Source organism: Bactrocera tryoni, chromosome 1, assembly GCF_016617805.1.
Source record: "Bactrocera tryoni isolate S06 chromosome 1, CSIRO_BtryS06_freeze2, whole genome shotgun sequence".
NCBI lineage: Eukaryota > Metazoa > Arthropoda > Insecta > Diptera > Tephritidae > Bactrocera > Bactrocera tryoni.
The window spans coordinates 29,732,482-29,757,219 of record NC_052499.1 but is presented as its reverse complement, the minus strand read 5'-3'; the positions used below and the strand labels follow the sequence as shown (position 1 = coordinate 29,757,219).

General features: G+C 38.3%; 1 protein-coding gene across 1 annotated transcript in view; it reads right to left on the bottom strand.

The window, feature by feature from the left end:
- Nucleotides 1–9,240, bottom strand: part of LOC120766810 — a 42,940-nt gene extending 33,700 nt beyond the window's left edge. Inside the window, exons 1-3 of the mRNA XM_040092522.1 lie at nucleotides 9,122–9,240; nucleotides 8,421–8,677; nucleotides 1,947–5,809 (exon numbers count right to left, since the gene is read on the bottom strand). Of these exons, the coding sequence (XP_039948456.1) occupies nucleotides 1,947–5,809; nucleotides 8,421–8,677; nucleotides 9,122–9,240 (4,239 nt within the window). The remainder of the gene's footprint in view (nucleotides 1–1,946; nucleotides 5,810–8,420; nucleotides 8,678–9,121) is intronic.
- Nucleotides 9,241–24,738: the final 15,498 nt, after the last annotated feature.

Sequence of the window (24,738 nt, the reverse complement as noted above, 5' to 3'; positions counted from 1 at the left end):
AAGCCGCCAATAAAATTTATGCAGTTTATGGACCCGATACAGTTTCCATTTCCACCGCACAACGATGGTTTCAACGTTTTCGTTCTGGTGTAGAGGTGGTCGAAGATGCCTGTCGTCGAAAATTGCGATAAAATCGCTGAATTGGTCGAAAGAGACCGGCATAGTAGCAGCCGTAGCATCGGTCAAGAGCTGGGCATGAGTCATCAAAAATTCATTTCAATTTCAATAAAAAAAAATTTAATTCAATAAAAATACCGCAAGACTTTTTTGACAACCTATTATTTGTAGAAATATTAAGATTTATAGCCATAAAATTTTATATCAAAATGGTAAATAAATTCGTTTAGACAAAATAACCGGAGCCGTCTAAATGTTTGCCATCACTGGGGTCAAAGTAATATAGTATTGTCTACATCATATACACCCGCGGCCAAGCGTAACTTACCACTTGATATTTTTTCACTATTTTCAATTTTTTTCGTTCTTTGGGTAACTTTTTTATGGATTTAATAGAATACGGGGAATATATCGATGGCTCGAATATATTTTGGTTAACTGTTGACTTTAATCTGGCCCATTTGTAAAATTAAATTGAGACAACTTTTTTTTATTTGCACACAAGTCTTTGATTTCATTATTACTAATTCTTGTAATAACTTAACAACATTTTTTGTTTCAATTGAAAATGGAATTACAACATATTCAAAAAGAATAACGGAAAATCTAATATGGCGTCGGTCCACCTCTAGCGGATATTACAGCTTCAATACGAGCAGGCATTGACCCAACAAGTTTCTCCAAAACACTGCTTGAAATTTCCTCCTCCCAAACACTTTCTAACATTTTTTTTAGTTCTGGTTTACTTTTACTTTTTTGACAGAACTTATTTTTTTTTTTAATATTTTATATTTGTGTAAGTCAGAGATCACTTCGTTAAAACTTAACGGAAAAATTCCATTACCGCAACAAGTACCGTTACAATGAGTGATAGAACACGTTTTCGCTAGAAATTTCTTACTTGTAAGTTACGCTTGGCCGCGGGTGTACATATGTATCATACATACATACAAGTATGCACGAGTATGGATACTGGTCTACCAAGAATAAAATACTCTAGTTCTTCCGAATTTATCCTTCGATAAAGAACATTTTATGAAGAAGGTACATATGTATATTATGTTTTCCACAAAGTTTGAAACACCTTTTAGGAAATATCGGGCCCTACAAAATATATACAAACAGCCTTTGTCTGTTTGTCTGTCTGTATACTTATACGCGGATTAGCCCCTAAATTTCGATTACTGATTTGAAGAAATTGTGCTACTTATTTGTTGGAACAGCCGATTTCACTGTATCATCTAGTAGCATTACTTAGCTGTCATACAAACTGAACGATCGGAATTAAGTTCTTGTACGGAAAACTTATTTATTTGACGAAAGTTAACGCTTAATTTTATAAGTCAGTTGGACCTAAAAAACTAAACTTTTGTCAACTTTTTGTAATTAAACCAAGATTCTGGAAATTTACACACATTTGATCAAATACTTTTACCTTGGCGTTTCCATTAGTTTTCATTGTTTTACATTTTTAATAGGGATCTTGAGCGACGGTTACAAGTCTCTTCTTTCACCAATATGTATTTTTGGTAGGATTTCAATTAAGCCGTTCCAGTCGTCGCAATTGATAATAGTCAAAACCTTCCCAATTCAGTCAAATGTCAAAGTCAGATAGATGTTTTGCACCCTCAATTTCAAGTGAGAGGAGAGTTGATCGTCTCTGGTATGAAATATTTCTTCTTATAGGCACGATATATATGCAATTTCTCTTACACTAATTTTTCTCTACATGCCCTAGTATTTTTACACTAACCCCTGTGTTAAAGCCCTTGAGAGAGATGGATTTATAATTTCAACCTGAGTTACATCGACTAAGCACTAGTACTCACCTCCCTCTCGTCGTTTTCAGGCGCATTAGCACCCAGCGAGCTTGTTTCGATTGATGGACTATATCCAAACGATTGTATGGCTGGAATGCGTTTGAGCACTATAGGTCTGTGTAGAGTGTTGCCACCACTCTCAGTAGCGGTTTGTGTAGTCGAAGACAAAGATGTAGCAGAATGCGAAAATTCGTTATCCAAATGAAAGATTGTTGTCTGATCACTACAATTCGATTGCAAATCGTCGACAAAAGATTTCTCGCGCGACGATTCGATGGTCTCACTACTAAGCCATAATAGACTTTGTATACCATTCGACTGTGGAACACTTGGCAGAGATTGTGAATTCTTTTGATTCAAACCACCAGAAGATTTCGGTGACTTTAATGAGATCGGCGACGTTGGCGAAGTGGGAGATATCGCTTCGGTCAGTGATGCGAGTTGCTTAACAGAACACCGACACGGCAAATTACTGTCTGACTCGGCAAAGTCCGATTTCAGCGAATAGTCACTAAAAAAACGTTTTGATTTACCCCCAGTTATATTGTTGTTATTGTTATTTTGAGTATCACTAAAAGATTTATAGATCTGTTGTTGTGGTGGTACTGTCTTTGTAAAATTCAAGTCCAATTCTTTGTCGAACGCGTGGCAAATGGTGACATTACGCACAGGTGCCGATTGAGATACATCTGTCGTATTTGCTTCTATTTGTCCGGAATTGGTGTCAGCTGGTACAAGGTTTTGCACAACTTCTTCAATAGTGTCCCGCTTTTGTTGCTGGGAGTTCTCACATTCAACAACTGTAGATTCAACTTCTGACTCAAATTCTTCACATTCGGCCACACAGTTTTCGAAGTTGTCACTAAAATAATTGAATTTACGACAAAAAGTCGGTGTTAGCTTAATATTGGTGGCCGACAAAGATGTGGGCAAGTCATATTTAGACGTGGTAGAGACATTTTGATATGCACGATGCAAACGCGTTTCACTAGCCGCTTTGCGACCATTGGCTAGTGACCTGGTGATGGTGGGAAGGCGCGAAACGCGTTCCGACTTCAAACGACCGTAACTATCGTAGCGCAGCGTGTGTTTCAGTAACGGCGAAGTTACGTAGGCAACTGATGATTGCGAACTTTGGCACGACGACTCCGAACTTGCGGTGAAAGGATATGCAGATGCTGCGGGCACCGAACGCGTATATTCCGCGTGACTCCTTGCCCTGCAGTTGTAGTTGTTATTGCACTCCCCACAGGCGCTGCCGCCAGCACTGAACACGGTGTGCGGGTAAAATGTGTCAGACGCGTCGAGCACACCGTCAGTTACAGTGGCGACAGAATTAACACTTGTCGACGCTGATTTTTTCCCGTTGGCTGCACTCGCTTGAGTTTGCTCAGAGTCTCCACAATTACGCCGTTTATTATTAATATTATTATGGTGATGTGTCGGTGGTGTTGGTGGTTGCACGGGTGACTGTTTTTGTTGGTGACGTGGTTGCTGCGGATATGCTTGCACTTGTTGCTGCTGCTGCTGATGATTATTTTTGTTTTCGATGGCACACTTTTCATTGGCAATCGACGTTGCCACCGACACCGAACAGCTGCTTTCGCTTAAGCTACGCGCGACAAATTTCGTTTCCTTGTCGTCGTTATTGTCTCTATTATTCCTTTTTAAGCAGTCTTCACCGTGGCGGCTATTTTCTTTGCTTCGCCGTGCGTCATCTGCTCGTCGCTCGTCGTGCTTATTTATTTTCGTTGTGGTGTTTGCGGACTCGCTTCGGGTATTTTTAACCGTTCCAAAGCAACTCAACAGCTCACAGTGCTCTGGTGAAACGGAGCGTTCAAGAGAGCGCAACGATTGTGACCAACGTTCCTCGGTTCTGTTGGAATCCTCATTAAGCGTATAATTTCCTACGCTTTTGGGAATAAAAGGCGATAGATAGCTTGAAGATCTTTGCGTTTGTGGCTCAATCAAGGCGCTTGTATGTTCAAACTTTTTTACCTTACTTTGGATATTTTGACCATTGCTACAAATCTGCTCGCCGTTGTGGAATCGCGTCTCCAACACACCCAGTTGGTCTTGTACTGACGCACTTGAACTCGAATAAATTGCTGTCTGATAGATAGTTCTTGCTTCGTGCTTTGGTTTGGGAGGTGGTTCTGGCGGCGGGGGCTTATATTTTGTTGACGACTGTGGCGTGTGCTGCAAGTGATTGGCAGCGCTCCTCACACTACCATAATCGCTGGGTAAAGACGTCGATAGGAGACCCTCCTGACGTGGGAATTCGCTAGAGTCGCGCGCTTCCGGCGGTAAGGTATAGGCGCTCCTAGCAGTGTCAGTGCCACGAATTGGCAGATGAGCTGTTGCGGTTATCTGCCCCGACGTAGGTGTTACTAAGAATGTATTTGTTTCATTTGGTACGTATTCCAAAACAGTCGCGTTATAATGCACGCTGACGGGTTTGTCAATTGTATAACAACAAATGGCGGGGGAAGCACGACGCGACGCTGTTGTTTTTGTCGTGTGTGTGGCGGCGGGTGTCAACAATGTTGTCAACAATGATGGCGACAACGGCGGCGACGTTGGCGGGGACGTACACGAACACGAATGCGAGTGCGTTTGCTTGCGCGACGGTTCGGGAGATAAAATGCGACAGTTTTTGGCTAATATTCTGTCTTGTGCTACGTTGTTGTTATTATTATTGCTGTTGTTTCTTTTGATATTGTAAAGTTTAGTTTTATTGTTGGAATTATTCTCTGTGACAGCTGTTTCGTTAGCGGCGATGCACGCGCTTACTTCATCCTCATCGGAAACGAATCGGTACGACGACAGATCGGAGACTGAATCGGTGTTCTCGCGATAACATCGCGCGTAGTCCTCATCACTGAAATTTCGCGTGCGCTCGGCGTATGCGCCCTGAGAATAATCACCGCTAGCCATGCTAGTTCTTTCTGCACAGCAGTGCTCACAAAAGGCCAGAGTGTTTTTGGCAACAACTGTCGAGTGGGCCGTGTTGGCCGTGCTGGCCGAGTTGGCGGGTTGAGTCGTTTGTATTGCCGGCGTTGTGCTAACTGAGCATTGCGGAGCCGACAGTGGCATGTGAGATGGCAGCCGCGATAATAATAAGGGCGCGTGGCCATTATTTTGATCATTCTGATCGTTCGGCTGGCTGCTGGCATATTGATCGATCAGTGGTTGTGTTGCCAAATCGCTAGCTGTCGACGATGCCGTAGGCGTCAAAGTGGGAAGATGCTCAACTGATGCGCTCTCATTCAAATTTTCGTTGTTAGTATTGTTGTTGTCGTTATTCGCATATATAAATTCGTTTTTCTTTGTATGCGCTACTTCCAGTACATGCCGCCTTTTATTGGTACCATCACCATGGACTGCCAATGCCGGCAGTACATTGCCAATGATCATTTGCTGTTGCAGCGGCAGCGACTGCTGCTGTTGCTCTCGTACTGGTTGGTGCGCTTGGTCGTGCTGTTGCCCCAACAGCGTGTAGCCCCTTTCGCTCGTCGTATTTTGCAACTTCTTTGTTGAAATCTGCAGCTGTTGCAGGCTGTTTGCATACGTCTGTCTCGGCGTACGCGTCAACTGTCTCACATCATCGATATCCGCGGACTCCAGCGATAGCTTCTGGTATTGCACCGGCTTCGGCCGTCGCAAATGACTCAAGTTCGGCGTTGTTGGCAGCGATGTCGAGGTCTTTTTGTACACACGCCCGCTCTTCTGTGGCACATCTCGTGGACCGGCTAGAAGCGTATGCTCGCTGCAGCTTGCATATCGGCCGCGAAATATTGCCAATTGTGATGTAGTCGCTGATGCTGCCGTTTTTGTTGCGGGTTGCGCTGGTGCCTCTGTGGTTGTCCTAGCTGCAATTGTTGAAAAATAGAAACCAAAACAGAAAAAGATGAGACACTTGATTTAAAAATAAATCGCTGAGGCTAACAATAAAACTCAAAAGACATATTTTATTATTAAGTTTTCACATATAGTATGCTTGTATATGTATATACTTATATACATACATATATATGTGTAAATGTGCTGCGCCTATTTTTATATAGTAATTTGTTTTGTATGTTGAGCGTACTTCCAGCTCTTGCGGAGGGATATGGCGAAGAGGAACGCGAATGAAATATGAAATGTGTGCCAACTTAATTTACTCGGCATTTAGCGGCACGAGTGTGCATGTGCGTGTGCAGTTGTAAATATTTCTGAGCATAATTAATTCCTGTATTCGCTGTCTAGAGAATTAGTCTATTTTTGAAGCGATATTTACGGCAACATAAATTGAACATAATTTCCGCTATATCTGTTGATTTTAAGACCTCTTTCACAGTTATTTCGTATATTTAAATAATAACAAGAAAAAACGTTAACTTCGGTTGTATCGAAGCTGGAAGACCCTTCACAAATAAAAAAAAGTTTACATACAGGGACCTGATTTTGATCGCTCGGCTTGTATGACAGCTGCATATTAGAACAACTTATTCGAATGTTATAGCGGTGCCTTGACGATGATCTGTGCTGAATTTCGTGAAAATATCAAATAAAAATGTCTACATACAAGGACTTGAGTTTGATCGATCAGTTTGTAACGCAGCAATATTCTTTAGTTGTCTGATTTGAAGTTGTTCGATATCAACGTTTCCGACAAAGGAGTCGCTCCTTGGGAAGAAGCGGAAACTAGTAACTTTGGTATCAACATCAAATGCTCTAATTTATTGTTAATATTTTAAAGAAGTTAAGGACTCTCGTGACAAAAGTTTCACATACGGAACTTTAGTAATGCTCATTTTCATTGTGATTTCAAACTTGCAAACATTCTTGAACAAGGATATAAATAAATGAAGTATTCAACATATCGAAAATATATCCAAACCAAATATGTTATATGAATTTGCGTACCGAAAAAGTTGAACAAATCTGCCGATTTTTAGTTTTTTTGCGATGAATACGCAAATTTACAGTGACGTAAGAACTAGCCCAATTTGCTGCGCGATATCGGTTCGGGAATATGCAATGGTGGTCTTATTGAAGCACTATTTTTTGTAACTGAATCTCTAATAATGCAAAGCACTGTCTAAAATATTATTTCAAGATTTAATATGCATTTACTATGCTCTTTCTTTGAATGATACAAATTTGACCTTTATGACCTATTTTTAATCAGCGTGACGAGCTGAACCGATTTAGCCTTGTCAGCCTAATGTCGAAAGCACCGATGTCGGACCGTTGTAAGATAAAGTGTGATCAATTTGGAGTTTTCCTACTCGTTTAATGATAAAACCCAGAAACTTTAAATTTAAGGGCGAATAAACATATTATCATTCGAAAGAACATTTTTTGGCATATATTTTTGAAGAATCATCTCTTTCAAACGTTAGACACGGCTACGTCTCAGATAGTCCATCAGTTGAGTCCAATTTTCGATGACTCGATCAAGCATGGTAACTGGCGAATAATACGCGTGATGTTACGATCTCATTGGCATCATTTTTGAAGAAATTTGGACCGATGATTCCACTGGCCCTCGAACCACACCAAACCGTTGTTGTTTTTGGATGAAACGGCAGCTGTTGAATCTCTTCAGGTTGGTCTTCGTCTTGGCCTTCGGAATGTTAACATACCCATTGAGCCAGAAATGGGCCTCGTCGCGGGACAAAATTTTGCTTGAAAACGTCGGATATTCTTGAAACTTTTCAAGAGCAAGAGAACGTGAATTTTCGTAATAAAGTTGAACGATTTGTAAATGATGTTAATGCCTAAGTCTTTCCATGATAAAATGCCAAACATAGCTAAACAAAAATAACATAACTCACAAGTGATCTGTCAAAAAAAGACTATTGAAAAAAGTTCCTCCACTTGAATCACGAGTTATATGTATATAGCTGTCATACAAGCCGAAACACAATTTGGTACAGATTATTATCCAACTTCTCTCAACTTCGGGCACACTATTCAGATTGGAAATTAAATTATGGAATTAAAACCTTTTCTTTTTCTTCTTCTTATCTTCACGAAATCACGACATTTTTCATAGAATACAGTCGAAGGCAAAGCTATCATCTCCGATTACATTTTTCAAATAGGACTACTATAGCATATTGCTGGCATAAAAACTGACCGATTAAAATATAATAAATACGTTTATATATACTTTTATGCTAGCATCTGTGAAGGGTGTTACAGCTAAGATAATTCTAAGCAGAAAATAAGTTCAAAAACTCAAACAAACTTCAAAAAAGTTTGTTAACATATAGTCGTTGCATTTAAACACATGAGTCACGTACACATCTAACTACCCTCTTGTCACTGTTAACCATTAATTAAAAATTCAGAATTCTTTGGAATTAATTATAAAATTTTCAAATGTCCGTTCAAGTTTCTAAATTTTTCGAGTTTCAAGTTTTATTTTTGCAACAACACCTCTTAGCATTGTTGTATTTTGTGGCATGATAAGTTAATGGAGTCACATACCGTTTTCGTTTAAGCCGGAAGCATGTGAACTTTGCCGAATTATCTGTTTTCGCTTGGTTTTCCAACACGATTTCGAGTTATCCGAGTGGCTCGGACAGCAACAGCCCTTACTCGTTTCGACCGCGGAGTCACTACTGCTCAGTGAACGACAGCGGTTCTTAGAACCCTCGCAGTGCTCGTCAAACGGCACGTTCTTAAAGTTTTCGCTGTGATTGGAAGTCGCTGGTCTCAATTTTTTCGATTCGTTGCATTTAAATCTAAAAGAAAGTGAAATAAAGTTATTATTTGCATAAGTAGAAATTCGGATAAGAGCGTTTTTCAAAAATTCTGCTCATATTATGTGGAATGCTCGTACACTCGCGGCGACCGCTTGTACTTGCGCCTAAAGGTATGCAAATATTTTGTTTTTCAAGCGTTTTATAGGGTAAGTGCGCCAGTGTTGGATCAGTGCGTTGGCCCGAGTTTACTACTTAGCAGGCAGACTACTTATACACTTGAATTCACATTAGCTGCGCCCAAGGCACACATATTAACTGGTTATTTATGCATTGGAGGAATGTATGTATGTATGTATGTATTTTAGTGTTTATAATTAAAAGTACGAAAAGTTGTGGGTGGGTCAACATAAACATGCGGGAGGAGATACAAGAAGAAAGGCAAAGCAAACAACAACAACAATATGTAAGTGTGAATGTTTTCACCTGCTCCAAGCAATTCGTTGTTTATTATCGCAAACACTTTGGGCACTCTCCCTCCACCTCGCTTCATTTGAATTCCGCGCTCGGCGTTCTGTGGCAGAAGTGCGGCAAGTTTCTGGCATTTTGTTTATTCCTCCGATATTAACTGCAATTTTGTTCAAGTATAAAAAAGGAATTTATAATCAGTATGTAGAGAAGTGTGCTTGTATGCAAATAAACAAATCCACGGCACAATTGGGAGCTGGCGGGTTTTAGGCGTAAAGCAGAATCCCCAATTGCGGAACGTCCTAAAAATAGAGCCAGCTGATAATGACAAACAATTCACATATCTACGCACATATTCTTCATGTCTTTACTGAGATGCTTACACACGTACAAACACACACACAAACATAAAAGCCAACACGTCTAGAACTTCTTCGGGCGAACAACGCGAGGCATCACTTAACCCACATTCGCATGTCAGCGTGAGGTACGCATACGCACACGCACACGCCTCGCACTCGCGCCGCAGCGTACCCGTACAACAGCAAGTGTCCGCGCCGCGCTGGGACACATTGTTCATTTGCAAGTTGTTGCGGTTATTTTTAGTTTTAAACAAATGAACGCATTTTAAAGTGTTGACACGCATTGCACACCATGATAAATGACTCAGACCGGCGTTTGCGTGTACACATGTATGTATGTGTGCGTTGCACATCTTTGCAGTGCTCAAATCTGCCTTACTGCACAGCGCATTAAAGCACAATCTCATTTTAGCAGAAATCACAATAATTGTTCCAACTGCTCGGTAAGCTTTTTATAAATAATGTCATGAAATAAATGAATCTTTGAAAGTTATTGTATTTACATACATTTAATGATTTAATCAACTATATGGAAATAGTGTAAACTCATAGCTTTTATAAAATGCTGAAGAAATGTGAACAATTGGGCCTTAGTGATTCTGAAAATAAAGAATAACTTATATGTATGTACTTATGTATAAGTATTAACAATCATAATTTTTGTACTCTTGCTACAAAGTATAATAGTTTTGTTCATCTAGCGGTTGCTTGCATCACCTGAAATTAACCGTGATAGATGGCGTAGAACACACTTTCGCGGTATAGCCGAGTCAACAGCGCGCCAGTCGTTTCTTTTTTTCACAATGTGGCGCCAATTGGAAATTCCAAGTGAAGCCAGATCTGATCCATCTGATCTTTCCAACGGAGTACAGGTCTTTCTCTGCTTCCATCGGCTGGTATTGCATCGAATACTTTCAGCGCTGGAGTGTTATCGTCCATTCGGTTGACATGACCTAGCTGAACTATGTCGATGTCGTCATATATCTCATACAGCTCATCGTTCCATCGAATGCGATATTCGCCGTGGCCAACGCGCAAGGGACCATAAATCTTCCGCAGGACCTTTCTCTCGGAAATTGGTAACGTCGACTCATCAGATGTTGTAATCGTCCATGCCTCTGCACCATATAGCAGGACGGGAATAATGAGTGACTTATAGAGTTTGGTTTTGGTTCTGTACACTCTTATAGAAGATTGTACCTGCTCAATTAAGTTCTGCAGCTCGAATTATTCTCTCCAAGAGCACTTTGAAGAAGTCGCACGAAAGGAAGTCGCCTGTCTGAAACCTCGTTTGGTATCGAACGGCTCGGAGAGGTCCTTCCTAATCCTGACAAAGCTTTTGGTATTGCTCAATGTCAGTTTACACAGCCGTATTAGTTTTGCGGAGATAATAAATTCAGACATCGCGGCATAGAAGCAGTCCCTTTTCATGCTGTCGAAAGCAGCTTTAAAATCGACGAAGAGGTGGTGTTGATTCTCCTTTCACGGGTCTTTTCTAAGGTTTGGCGTATGGTGAATATCTGGCCAGTTGGTCCGTCTGAGTTAAAATTGAGATACCTTAATGAAACGTGATACACATGCTTCGCTTCTTCGTAAGACGGTTGGTATTCATGAACGTAGTCGGAGACTGCCACGTCCACAAAATTACGTTAAACGAAAACCTCTTAAAATATCATAACTAAGCACTACATTAAAACACGCAGGATCGCAGTAGTGATGGACCCTATTAAGCCCCTAAGTGATTTAATATACATATCTTCCCAGATGGCATTGAAGTAACTGCAGAAGAAGTTCTTGAATTGTCTACGATTTATGTATCTGTTTTTCAATTTAGTAGGATTTGGTATTAGAAGGTCGATTTGAAAATTTTCCACCATAATATTAAACTATATATAGACTACTACATTTAATACATTAAATCTTCATGTTTCAAGTAAATGTTTATTTCCTAAGCACTTTTTGGGGTGGCCTTCAGCGAATTTTGTTTCTCTCCGATCGACTAAAAACGGTCAGAATTGTGGCTCGATGCCTCGATGCGATGTTGCGTTATCATCGTGTACAATTCATGAATTGTTGAACCCACATCTCATCGGCAGTTATAATGCTCTCCATGAATGTGGGATCGGAATTTGCACGATCAAGCATGTCCAAAGATACCTGTTTACGGTGCTATTTTTGAACAAAAAAATCTGCTTTGATGGGACGAATAAAGCATGAACGCGTTTCATACCCAAAATATCCACCAAATCATTCGAATGGACTCGCGAGAGATGTCGAGCTCTCTTGCCATATCTCTAACACTTACTTGACGAGCACCATATCATTCACTTTTTGAATACTTTCATCAGTTGAAGAGGTCGAAGATAGTAGAACGAGGCACGTCTTCAACGATTTCTCAACCGTCTTTGTAGGCTTTGTTGCTTGAGTCACCAAAACCCTTTTCCAATATTCACAACGATTTCGCCGCACCGAAGGCCAAGGGCCTTTCAACTTTGCAAGTTTCAAGAATATTAAATGTTCGATTTCATTCGACGACATACAACTTAGCTCATCCTTTATTGTTATGCGATAAGAAATGAACCTGTGAAGAGTAGTCTAACTTCGGTGCAGCGGTAATATTGAAACTAATCAAGTAGATAGTATAGTACTAACTTAGACAAACAATATTTTAGGGAGAGTATGACCAAACTATTACAGCACCTAGATGACTTTTACCGTATATGTATATCGGGCATAATGTAAGGTAGGTAACGTGTCCTTGAGTATACTTTAGTAATGGTTAAGGTTAATGCATCCATTTTTTTTTTACTTTTCATGTGATTTTATAGCGCTTATGCTGTTTAAAATGTGAAACGTTAGCAAATTTAAGTGGATAATTAATGTACGTGTCTCCCAAACTACCAAGACCAAATCAACCACATTAGCTCAAAACCTATTTTTTGTTATCCCCTTCGACAGTGGGAATATAATATTGGAATTGGCGAAACCGTACCCAGTGCCCTAATAAAGGTTTTGTTAAAAACAACTAAAAGCGCCAGAGGCATTCCATTTTGATATTTCTGATATTTCTCACGTAACAACGTTTTCATACCTTCATTCCTTTCATACCTTCATTTTCCAATATACAAATCAAGCACCAATGTATATATCGAGATAGATAGATAGAATTGTCAAAATCGGATGATAACTGTTCAAGCTCTCATACCGAATATGTGGAAAAATATAATTTAAATTCGGAGAGAATACTTTCTTGACATTGCATAGATTTGGGCCAATCCTTCCCTTAGCTCCCGTATACCTATTGCAAAGATTTGCGAACTTATCTTAATACAATTGAGTAAGAATAATTTTCTAATAACGGTAGATATCTGTATCTAAAATTGATAAAATCTTGATGATAAAATTACCCTTGCTCCCATATAATTAATACCAACATTTCAAACATCCGGATGACTTTAGTCCTCCTTCCTTAAAAGCCGAAACACCAAAGTTGCAGGCCCCCACAGCTAGTTTGTAAAAAAGCCAATATTGGACATAGCGGGAAAATTATGAAGCAACAAATGGCATACAAAACAGAGCCTCAAATGAAGCCGTGCGAAAGCATAGTAAGAAACCTCTTTTAGTTATTAATCCAGAAGGCCGGCGGATTGTCTGAAAGACCAAACGGCTTTATGAAATCATCATTGATGCACTGCAAAATGCTAGACAGTTGTGCCCATAAGTACTATGAAATTGAAAAAAGAAGATCGCTCACCATAAGTGTGTGTGAGACTCTTTTACAGCCTAAAGTATCTGGACATAATGTTAGACTCAAGACACAAATTTAAGGAGCACTTGGAATACATTTCAGATAAAACGAACAAAATCCCAAACGGTTTAGCAAGAATTATGCAAATAAAGACTGCTTGCGATCCAACTGCCCATTTTTACCCGCAAAGGCAATGAGATCTGTAATATTGTACATATTCGACTTCAAGGTGAATAATCCGTGCTAATTTTCAATATGCCACCCTCTGACATCCAAGGTGTCGAACAGAACCCTGGAGTAGTAATAGAATAAATAACTAGATGCATCACAATATGGCAGCAACACTGTCAAACCTCACCTAAATAACGGTGAATCCACAGACTGATACCGGACATCCATTCGTGAATGTACAGACGACATGAGGACTTGTATTTCCACTTGACAAAAATATTAAGTGGATATGGGTGCTATGTAAGTTATTTGAACAGATTGCATGACGACATTAGTCCGAACCGTCACTCATGTGTCAGTCCACTGAGAAATGGAAGCGGCAGCCTCAATCATGACAAAACTGAGACTACAGCAGCTTAGGTGTCCATCAGTCCGTACCCTAGAGGACACTTAAAATGTTTTCTCGCTCCTACTAAATAATACTTAATCCGCTGGGTGAGATATGCATTGCAAACAAGTGAGGTTTAGCAGAATAAAGATCCGCACGCCGGCTTTCGATTATTGCCCCTACTAAAAAAAATATTATATGTATAATATGTAACATATTAATTTCTTATACAACATTTATCATTAACACTATCAACGCTAACTTAGATTTGTTAATTAAACATTTTTATAGCATTTCCAATAGGATCCCTTGGGTTAGAGGCGCTTGTCTTCTTTAAGATCTAAAGAAATTTTATTCTAAATAATACAGTGACGTGCTAACTAATTATCGGACACTTTGTTATAAGTCGACCAAGGTCGCACGCGTCGATCTCTAGCAATTTCAGATAGCATGTGTCTACGTATGTGTGTGTGTAAATGAACTCGCTGCAATGGGCATCTATTTTCAACTTGGCAGAGTTCATTTACACCTTACCTAAAAAAATCACAGTTCTGTGTTAAATGTGCATCGTGGAAAATGCCACGCGAGCTACGTGCCCTGCAGACCAAAGGTGGATAACTCACGCTAGTGGCACTGACGTGCTCCCTGTATTTTCCGATAAGCCCGATGAGCAATTAAATTTTTTCCCACAAGGCATAAATATCCGTTTCGTTCTGTTAACATTAATTACTTAATTCCTCCAATTCATTACAGACTTTATTTATTTTCGATGGAAAATACCTAAAGTGTTTGCCGACATTTGGTAAAGAAGAGATAATTTTAGTGTGGCCGGGATATATATATATACGTACGTACATATGTAAGAGTTCTCGAAGGTAAGTAACCTATAAATAGTGCATTTGTATATATGTACGAAGATACAAATATACACACACAGAGAAGAATAAATTTAATTGAATGAAATAGGAATTGAACGATTCTAAAATTTTCTTCGAAACGAATATTCTTGTTGAGCCGCTTCTAAAATTATGGTAAATAAAAAGTGTGAAGACCAAAGTATATTTTAGGCCACAATGTATAACCGGTCCATTCTGGGAAGCCATCGAACGCATGCTTTGAAAATGCATGCCCTGACCGTTCCTCATACTCCTTCAATATTGTATACAAGATATGCAGTTGGTTTCTGGAAGTGGTAAATAAACAAACCGAAATGACAACGATGACAGCCGATGGTGCAGACGGCATAAAACCAGATGCAAGCAGCGCAAATACAAAAGCAGGCGATGTTGTGTGGGTGGGTTAGCTCAACCGCAAAACGTCTAATGCAAAGAAAATCGTAGAAGAAAAAAAATATAACCTTAAATATTCTCTACAATGCACAAAAATATTTATGAACGCAAATAACGAATTCTTGGAAGAGTCGTTCAAATATTTATGTGCGCATATGTATATACAAGGGTCGAAGATAAACTTTGGTTTCAAGGTTTATAATTTCCAAAAATATCTACCATGAACTTTCTTTTCGATGAAAATGTAGAATCGATTATTTTCTTCTCTTTTTTGTTTATTTCCTATAATATTGTTGTCTGTGACTAATTTGGAGATGACTTCGCAGATATCGGCAATATGACTCATTTCTGCCTCAACGGATACTTGAACAAGATAAAACGTTAACTTCGGCTGCACAGAGACTGTAATACCCTTCACGGCAGTAATATGCTATAGTTTTCCGATATCAGCGGTTCCGAAGAGCTGCTTCTTTGTAAGTAAAGGACGTCTGCAAACTTTGAGATCGTTATATCAAAAACCAAGGGTCTAGTTCGTTTATATACAGACGGGAATAGGGACGCGGCTAAATCGATCCGGGCGACGTTTTCTTTCTGGTGTATATTGCAGTATTTAGGGAGCTGCAGGATCTATCCAGGCATTTTTGTTTCCTATGAAATATATTGTCTGATATGGTTTCCATATTCAAATATAAATTATATATTTATGTATATACATTCCCATGTCTTGAGAATGGCGAATTAGATATGACAATGGCCTCGCCTGCATGGCTTTGAAATTTAGACGAGATCTGTGCCTTCTAGCAAAGTTACACCCTTCTTTTTATATAAGCTTTGTCTTTTTTATTACGTCACAGAGTAATACAGCTTATGGTAAAAATATAAGTACGCAATCAATGGGTTGAAATCTACTCTACATCATGAAAGGCATTTTGTATATTCAAGTTTGTATTCCAAGACAACGGCACTCAAATTATGCCAATGGCTTGTGGAAAAATGTTTAGTGAAAATGAAGAGTTAACTGACGAGTATGACCATTTGAAACAAGTTTGCAATTTCATAATGTTGGTGTTGCTTTCGGAAAGACTTATCAAACGACCCTTCAAGACTTTTCAAATATCCTTGAAACAAAAATTCGCTCATATTTTATAATAGGTATGTAAATGTGATAATGTATATTTTGCATATCTGGAAATATTTTCAGTTTTGTTCGTTTTTTAAATCTAGCAACTATTTCTAGAATAATTTGGATCTGATCCTGTGATTGTAATATTTTTTGTGTTCTGTTCGAAAATGGTAATATTTGGTTTAGAAAACATAAATCGACATATAGTATAGTATATGTACCTGTGCCCAAAAAATAAGGTGACATTTGAATTTAAACTGCGCGCGTCGAAGGATTTGGAGAATTATTTTTTTTTTAGGTTGGTAGTACTGTCAGTTACATTTATGTGAAATTTCATGTCAAAATATTCATTAGTGTTTGAGATGCGTATCGTTTTGTGAGCTGCTAAAAGTGAGTTTTTCGTTTTTTTCGATGTCGAAATTTGTTGAGCAAAGAATTTGCATTAAATTTTGTTTACGGATACGTTGAGGATGGTGCAGAAAGCCTTTGGTGATGAGGCTATGTCTAAAAAAAATTTTTACAAGTGGTATAGTGAGTTCCAAGCCGGCCGTGAACGTGTCGAAGACGAAGAACGTCCAGGGCGACCATCAACCTCAACCGACGAAGCTCACGTTCAACAAAACAAAGATTTGGTGTTGAAAAACCGTCGAATGACAATTAGGGACCTTGCTGATGAAGTTGGCATATCGAAAGGCTCAGCCAATACCATTTTGAAAGATGTTTTGGGCCTCAAGCGCGTCAAAGCATTGCGTTGAAGTGTGTGAAACGTTGCTTTCCGACTACCAGGGTGTCATGAAATGCATTATAACTGGCGATGAGACTTGGATCTATGCTTACGACCCTGAAACAACCGATCAATCGAGCGAATATCGTGCCAAAAGAGAGCCGAGACCAAAAAAATCGCGCCAAAGTCGCTCAAAAAGCAAGCTCATGTTGACTGTTTTCTTCGATTATCGTGCTGTTGTGCATTATGAATTCCTTTCAACCGGTCAAACAGTCAACAAGGAATATTATTTGAACGTTATGCGTCGTTTGCGTAACGCTATCCGCCTAAAAAGGCCGGAATTGTGGAAAGACAATTCTTGGTTTTTACACCATGATAATGCACCATCCCATACTGCCCTCGTAATTCGTGATCATTTCGCCAAAAACTCAACCCATATCGTTCCGCAACCACCGTATTCACCTGGTCTGGCGCTGTGCAACTTCGGGCTGTTCACCAAGCTCAAAAGACCGCTCCGGGGACACCGTTTTTATACGATAGAGGAGATTCAAGCCGCAGCGAAGACGGAACTGAAGGCCATCCCGGAAAGTGACTACAACCAGTGTTTCGAAGATTGGAAAATCCGTTGGCATAAGTGCATTGCATCGGGAGGGGATTACTTTGAAGGGGATGAAATTGATTTGGAAGAATAAATAAAGAATTTTCAAAATAAATGCAAGGACACCTTATTTTTTGGGCACAGTATACATATACATATGTACATATTTCGAACATCAAATAAGAATAAGATGGCATTTCTCTCTTAAAGTTTATTATTATGTGAGCAAAGAGGAGTGTACGACGCCAAATGATATATTTGCTCTACAAAAGTTTCATTCCTCCCATAGCAAAATGTAGTGAATTCTTGTGGTGGAAGGCACAATGAAAAAGTGCCTCATTAAATGCCGGAAACAGATGCAGCGGGCCTGTTTACTGTTTATTAAGAATTGTGGGCGCTATGAAACGACCCCAACAGAAGCGGCTGAGGGCTGGGGTTTCTCCGCTTACATACCGACGAGGGATATGTGGATGGATAGAAGTCGCTGGAGAAGAGGCGCAGTGAGCTTCTTCACGGATGGATCGAAGCTGGTATGGAGGATTGAAGAAGAAGTATTCTGTAAGGAACTCAAACTTAGCGCTTTAGGCTACCGGACTACTGTATTGTTTTTCAAGTAGAAATGGCTGCTATTAAAGTAGCAGGAGACTGACTGCCCCAACCTGTAGCTTCTTTCAGGGATGTGAGCATTAATGCTCCGTTGAGCTCTCAATTTGTTTTCAAGTTAGTCAAGTAGACACTCCTGTTCTAGGCATTACATTAAACTGCTTCTTTATCAGGCCAATTTAGATAACCAGTCATAGCGGAATCGGTGTAAACTGCAAAACCGATCAGCTAGCAAGAGGGACACCCTTACCCTGCTCACATCGGAATCGAAACGAGTGGGATCGCCATTGTCATCTTGCGTTCTAGAACTGAACTTCTCATGCATTCATCTTTCCGCAGTCTTAAGAGTTCTTATTGGACATTCATACTGTAAGGATAAAAATCCAGTGGAACGAAAACTTTCCAAGTTGTATGGAAGAAGGTGAAGTGAAAACATCCAGACACTTTCTCCTACATTGTACAGCTTTTGCAGGACTGAGGTTGAAACATCTCGGCAATCTTTCGACATATTTGGAGTTAACACATTTGTGATCGGCTAAAAGCGCTTCGTCGGTTAATGAAGGTATTTAAGATCAAATTTATAAGAGTTCTAGCCACCACAACGGACCAGAGTTACAAACTCTATTGGGATCAATCATTTAACCTAACCTTGGCAGATCTGCCGCAACGGGGAATGCAGTTTCCTTATGCTGCTCCAGACGGCTCAAATCCTTCAAGGTTTACTTGTAGCAATGGACGTTGTCGGAAGACCTCAGGTGATAAATCGTGGTGGTTACACCCATTTTTTTCTAGATTAGATCATTTAATTAAATAATAATAAAAATGTCAAATTATTATTTAGAAACTGTTTTTGAGAAATTTGAGATGAGTTTACGATTTTCGACTCATCTCTAATTTCAAAGTGGAGAGTTTTTTGATATGATTAACCCCAATTTATCATGAATTTCATAGCAGTCAGAAAAGAAAAAACTAACATTACCAAAAATTAAAAAGAAAAGAATCAAACGATAAAAATTTGAGATAGAAAAGTGACTTTCAAGTCACAGTCAAATTTAACATACCCCAATTTACACATATAATATTAGCTGTTTACGATTCGTCAAGCGTAGGAGAGCAGCCAATCGAACAAACCATACAGGATGTTCAACAAACAGGCAGCACTTGTGGTGCAAGCCCGCGCTGGCACACCCTCTGACGTATGCGCGATTGTGCTACGATACCTTCTAGAGGGTAACCTCTTAGTTTTGTTCTCTATAAACTATTATAATTGATTTTAAGTATTAAGTTTTTAAAATCTAAGAAAGAAAAGCATTTTGTGTCTTCATTTATCAGTTGAGCCATTCACAATAGTAAAACCGATTTATATCAAATATATGTATGTATATATGACTTACTTTAAGAAATTTTATTTTTTACTTCACCTCTGCCTCTCCGAGGAGTTTTTACAACAATCACCCGCTTATTAACACTTGCTCACCAACACATTTGCGCTTAACAAAGCCGTTAGCGTCTGCATTAAATAAAAAGTAAAGCCACAAAAGGAATTTGCACTCTCTTTTTTGTGATAAAGTGTTGGAAAAGCGATTTTGTAGTGTGATTAATCACCTTGAAGTTACACATCTGTCCGTTGCATCATTGATATCTCACTTTTCGCTTTGCACTCTGCCGCCAAAACTTTTGCCAACTTCACAACGAACGTACATATGTATGTATTTATTAAAGTGACTTTCGTTTTGTGCTTAACGATCTTGTGCGATGGAGCCGCGGCGCTCGTAAATGAATCGCAGTTTAATTATTAATTACTTAACATTCATTTTGACTTAATGGCCGATTTATTAATTTGCATTTTTTGCTAAAATTACAATGAGGAAATCACCGCGAAATTCAAGCGACCCCATTGCGCATCGTCACGCGGACGCCCTCTTTCATGCCTTCGGTGTTCGACTAAATCTAATCTTTTCAATTTATCGTTGATATCTCCTCAGACTGCCGTTACCGTTTTTGCTGCTGTTGCTGCCGCTGTTACTAGTTTATCTCCAACAAAATTATCGCGTTACCTTCAACTTACCAACTATCTTACATCACACACACAACCAAACATATGCACACACACTCGTGTGTCTATTTGACATGTTGTTTCAGTTTACCGTATGAAAATATGAGATAAAATTGGAGATGAATGAAGTGGGATTTCAAAGTAATAAGCGAATTTGTTTTTAAGTCTACTGCGCAGCAAGAAACTGCAAAATATTGTGCTAATACAAATCAATCAGTTGCCCTTCGTAATATTATATTTCGGCAATTATCTCAAACACTCTGCACAGTTTTGCAAAAAATTCATTTCATCACTCATTTTTCACGCCACTCAATTTGACCTGCTTCGCTGTAGATGACGATTAGCTTCTAATAAAAAACGGAAAATAAATTAATAAGAAACAAGTGAGAAAGGGCTAAGTTCGGGTGTAACCGACAATTTTACACTATCGTAACTTGCAAGGTTCAAAGGTGAAATTTTTTTCGATCACAGGTTGGCCGATATTTTCAGTATAAACTTGGCAATAGGAACTGAAGTCCACATAGTCGGTAACTGGAAATTTGAGTAGTTTTAGTCCGACTTGCACAATTTGGGGTTATAAGGTGCCACACCTCAAAAGCCGGTTTAGTGTCAAGTTTTATGTTAATACTTGTATATCGATTGAGTGGTTCTTGATTTGTATACAAGAAAGCGGAGGAATCAGAATTTAAAGTTGTGTCATATGGTAAGTAGACATGGTTGCAGTCCGATTTTTAGTCCATTTTCACACTGTAAATTATGAATGCTAAGATAATATTACCTTCCGAATTTGATTGAAAGCGGTAAAGTAGTTCCCGAGATTTGTATATGTTTTCACAAAAATGTGGGTGGTGCCACTCCCATCGTTCAAATTTGAAACCGGCTGCTTCATACCATCTCGGGTGTAAAATTTTTGGCAAGGAAATCATGTACCAAGTTTAATTAGTATATTTCAATTTGTATTCAAGTTACAGGTTGAACAATCAGAGAGACGGACGAAGAGACAGATATCCGGATTTCAACTCGTCTTTGCAAACAATGCCCCTTAACGCCGCTTGAAGTCCACTGTTATGGTGCGCACACTCGAGTGGGGAAATTGAAATTTATTGCGCTGAATTAAAAGTATGAAATAAATGCTCTAACGGAACAGTTTTGATACCTTTGGTTCTCAATTGATTTATCGCATTAGAATTAGTTCTCGGAAAGCCCTAAATATTTGAACACTGAATAGGGTATATTATGTTTTCCTCGAAGGAAACGTCGGGGAACTAATCAGTTTAGTTTTTGAGATATCGACATTTCGCATACGTCTTTCTATCCCCAAGAAAATGCTCATTTGGTGAAACCGTCAATATCGGACCACTATAGCATATAGCTGACATACAAACTAAACACACGGAATCAAGGATTTGTGTGACTTTCCTTTTCATTTGACGATACAAGATTTGGCATGGATTATTGTTTAAGAAAATGGTGCATTCTCCGAATAATTGTTCAGATCGGTTTTGTATTTGTGAAGGGTATTATAGCTTTTATTGAAAATGTAAATTAAAAATTGCATTTATATTTAGAGGCATCAAGGGAAACCCGAACAAATTCGTAAATTGAAGTATATTCGTCTCAATAAATCGTACAACTCTGACGAAATGATGAAATCAATATTGGAACAAAAATGTTACTTAGGACAAGCCCAAAATTTCCACATCATTTAAAATAGAGTTGGTATTTGTAGGAGTGTTAGTGTTGAGTCAAATGTCGAGTACATAAATATACAAATTATTGGGTAGTCGAGAAAGTCTTTTCGTATTTTGTCACTAGATGTCGTTGCTGTCGTATATCTCCAGTGTTACCAACCACATTGTGTCATACCATATAGTAATTGAAAGGTGAGATTTTAAGCTTCACTTAACCAAAAAAAATTAAATTCGGAGAAATTGAAAAAAAGTTACAGCTGTTCAAATATCAGTGAAAATAATGAAGAAATTCGCTATAGTTTGAAATTTTTGTATAAAAAAGGAAAGAATCCCACGCAAGCCACCATTGAACTTTGTGAAGTTTTCGGAGACGATGATGTATCAGTTCGTGTAGCACAACAATGGTTCGCTCACTTTCGTTCTGGAAATTTCGAAATTTCGATTTACACTGATCAAATAATGTCTCTAGTGGGAAGAATAGCAAAAAGTGGTCGACCAAAATGGTACATATTTGTTTATTTATTTATTAGTATAGCTATAAAAAAATAAGTTGAAGTTTGATTAGAAATATGAAAAAAAATTTTCGGCTACCCAATATATCGCACATTTTGTTATATTATATTGAGATTATGAGAAATCTCTGTGGTCAAAATATATAAGTACGTAAATTTAGTTTCTAAAACTACTGTTTATTTATATTAGTTGTGGAATGGAAACCGATTAGGACGGAAGAAATACAATAAACCCCTAAATTCATATTTCTTCCCATAGTGACAAAACTGCAAAATCTTATATAAAATTCACATTTTATAATACTCTCGGGAATTAACTAGATTTGCAGTATATTATCCATATACATACCATCCTTATACAATTAAATATCATATATAGCTGTCTTCAATGCCACAAGGTTAGTTTTAGGTAGTTTAGTTTAGTGTTATTTTAAATAAATTTTACTATTGTGAATGGTTCAAATGACTGATGAAATTACATTTTTTTTATGGCATTTTAAAAAGTTAAGACTTAAAATCATTTCTAGTAGTTTATAGAGAACCTAAATATATAGTTTCAGCCTCATTTTTTAACGCGAACAAAATACTCTCTCCACTAAGTAAGAATCATAATACTATTAGACATGCTTCAGAAGACATGTCAACGCAGGGTTGCACCACAAGTGCTGCCTGTTTGTTTGAGCATCGGTTTGTTCGATTCGCTACACTCCAACGCTTATATTAAGTATTCAGACCTAATAGTTTTCAGAGAAATATGTATGTAGATAGTGAAGATTGATAAGAAGAAAACGGGTAAAAAATTAATATCTTTATAAGACATACACGAACAAACGACCCTCATGTTCTTTTATTTCACATTTCGTAGGAACTTTTTTTACAGTTACTTTTTGACAACATAGATATTACGATAGCATCGTCACGTTAGTTAATTTTGACCGAAAAATTGAACCAATTAACAAGATTGAACCATCGTCACTAACATCGGTCAATATGTCATATATATAATTGAAACTCCAATAGAATCATTTCGTGATAGTCGTACGCCTGTGTGTTACAAATGGGTTGAATCGGGTCAATACTACCCCTAGCCCCCATATACCTAATGTAAAGGTTTTCGAATTTCCGGTTGATTTTATACCGCATATATCGGCCAATATGTGAATTATCTTAATAAAATGGAGATAGCGTGCTTCTTTTATAACGGTGAATATTTGTGTTTAGAATGAATAAAATCGGATAAAAACTAGCCTTAGACACCATACAACTAAAAAGCCTTATGTACCTGAAGGTATTTCCTTGGCTTTAACCCTTGCAAGTTGCAAAAGTATTAAATGTTCGGCTCTTCCTTACTTCTTCCTAATAACTTTATATTTTAAATTAGCGCGCTTATATCACTTTCACGTAGGAATTACTGGAAACGCTTGAAAATCTATTTAAAGCAATGACTAAAAAATTAGCAATTCATAACAAAACCCCACTTGCTCTCTCTTGTTTACGCACTCACACATAAAAGCATTCATATGCACATACATATGTATATTTATATATGTACATCTATATATATACAAATGTATATATGTATATATATTGAGATACATTAATATTTGTATTTAATTACGCTGATTTGTACTTATATTTTTTAGAACGCTCCTGGACTGGTATTAGTTATACCCACTTTGCCGAGTGTGAGTATTTGTTAGGCATGTCAGCTGTTGCGCCTTATCATAGATTAAATACTATCAAGAAATCTTGAAAAATTCGCGTAATCCAAATATTTGATTTTCGCATTCCTTGAGCATTTTCGCATTTGACACATTCTAACGGCTTTGTAATGAAAATAAAATGAGGTAAGTACGAATGCTCTTACAATGTATGATTAAATAGTTTTATAATCAAATTAAAACAAGAAGAAATGTTAACTTCGGCTACACCGAAGCTATAATACCCTTCACCGGTGCCTTTTGCGAACAACACCAAGAAGGGAAGGGGGAACAGACAGAACGGACATGACCAAATCAACCCAGCTGGTCTTACTGATAATTTATGTATATACATACTTTATAAGGACTCCGACTTTTTCTTCTGGGTGTTACAAATATCAAGACCAGTTTAATATAACTTGTTCAAGGTATAAAGACAGTTTCGAAAAATATTGCACCGAACTTCAAGTAAAGCTTAATGTTTCCACAATCAATTTTTAAATATTTCTATTACCGCATCACACATATGCCCTTCCTTCATAATGATTTGCGGGATAATGCGCTCCCCAAAAGTTTATTGCTTCTTGGTGAAACCAAAGGACGTTCACATCAACATCGTACAATTCAAGAAGGAAAAAGTCATTAATCCTGCCTTTATACCTTAATTTTT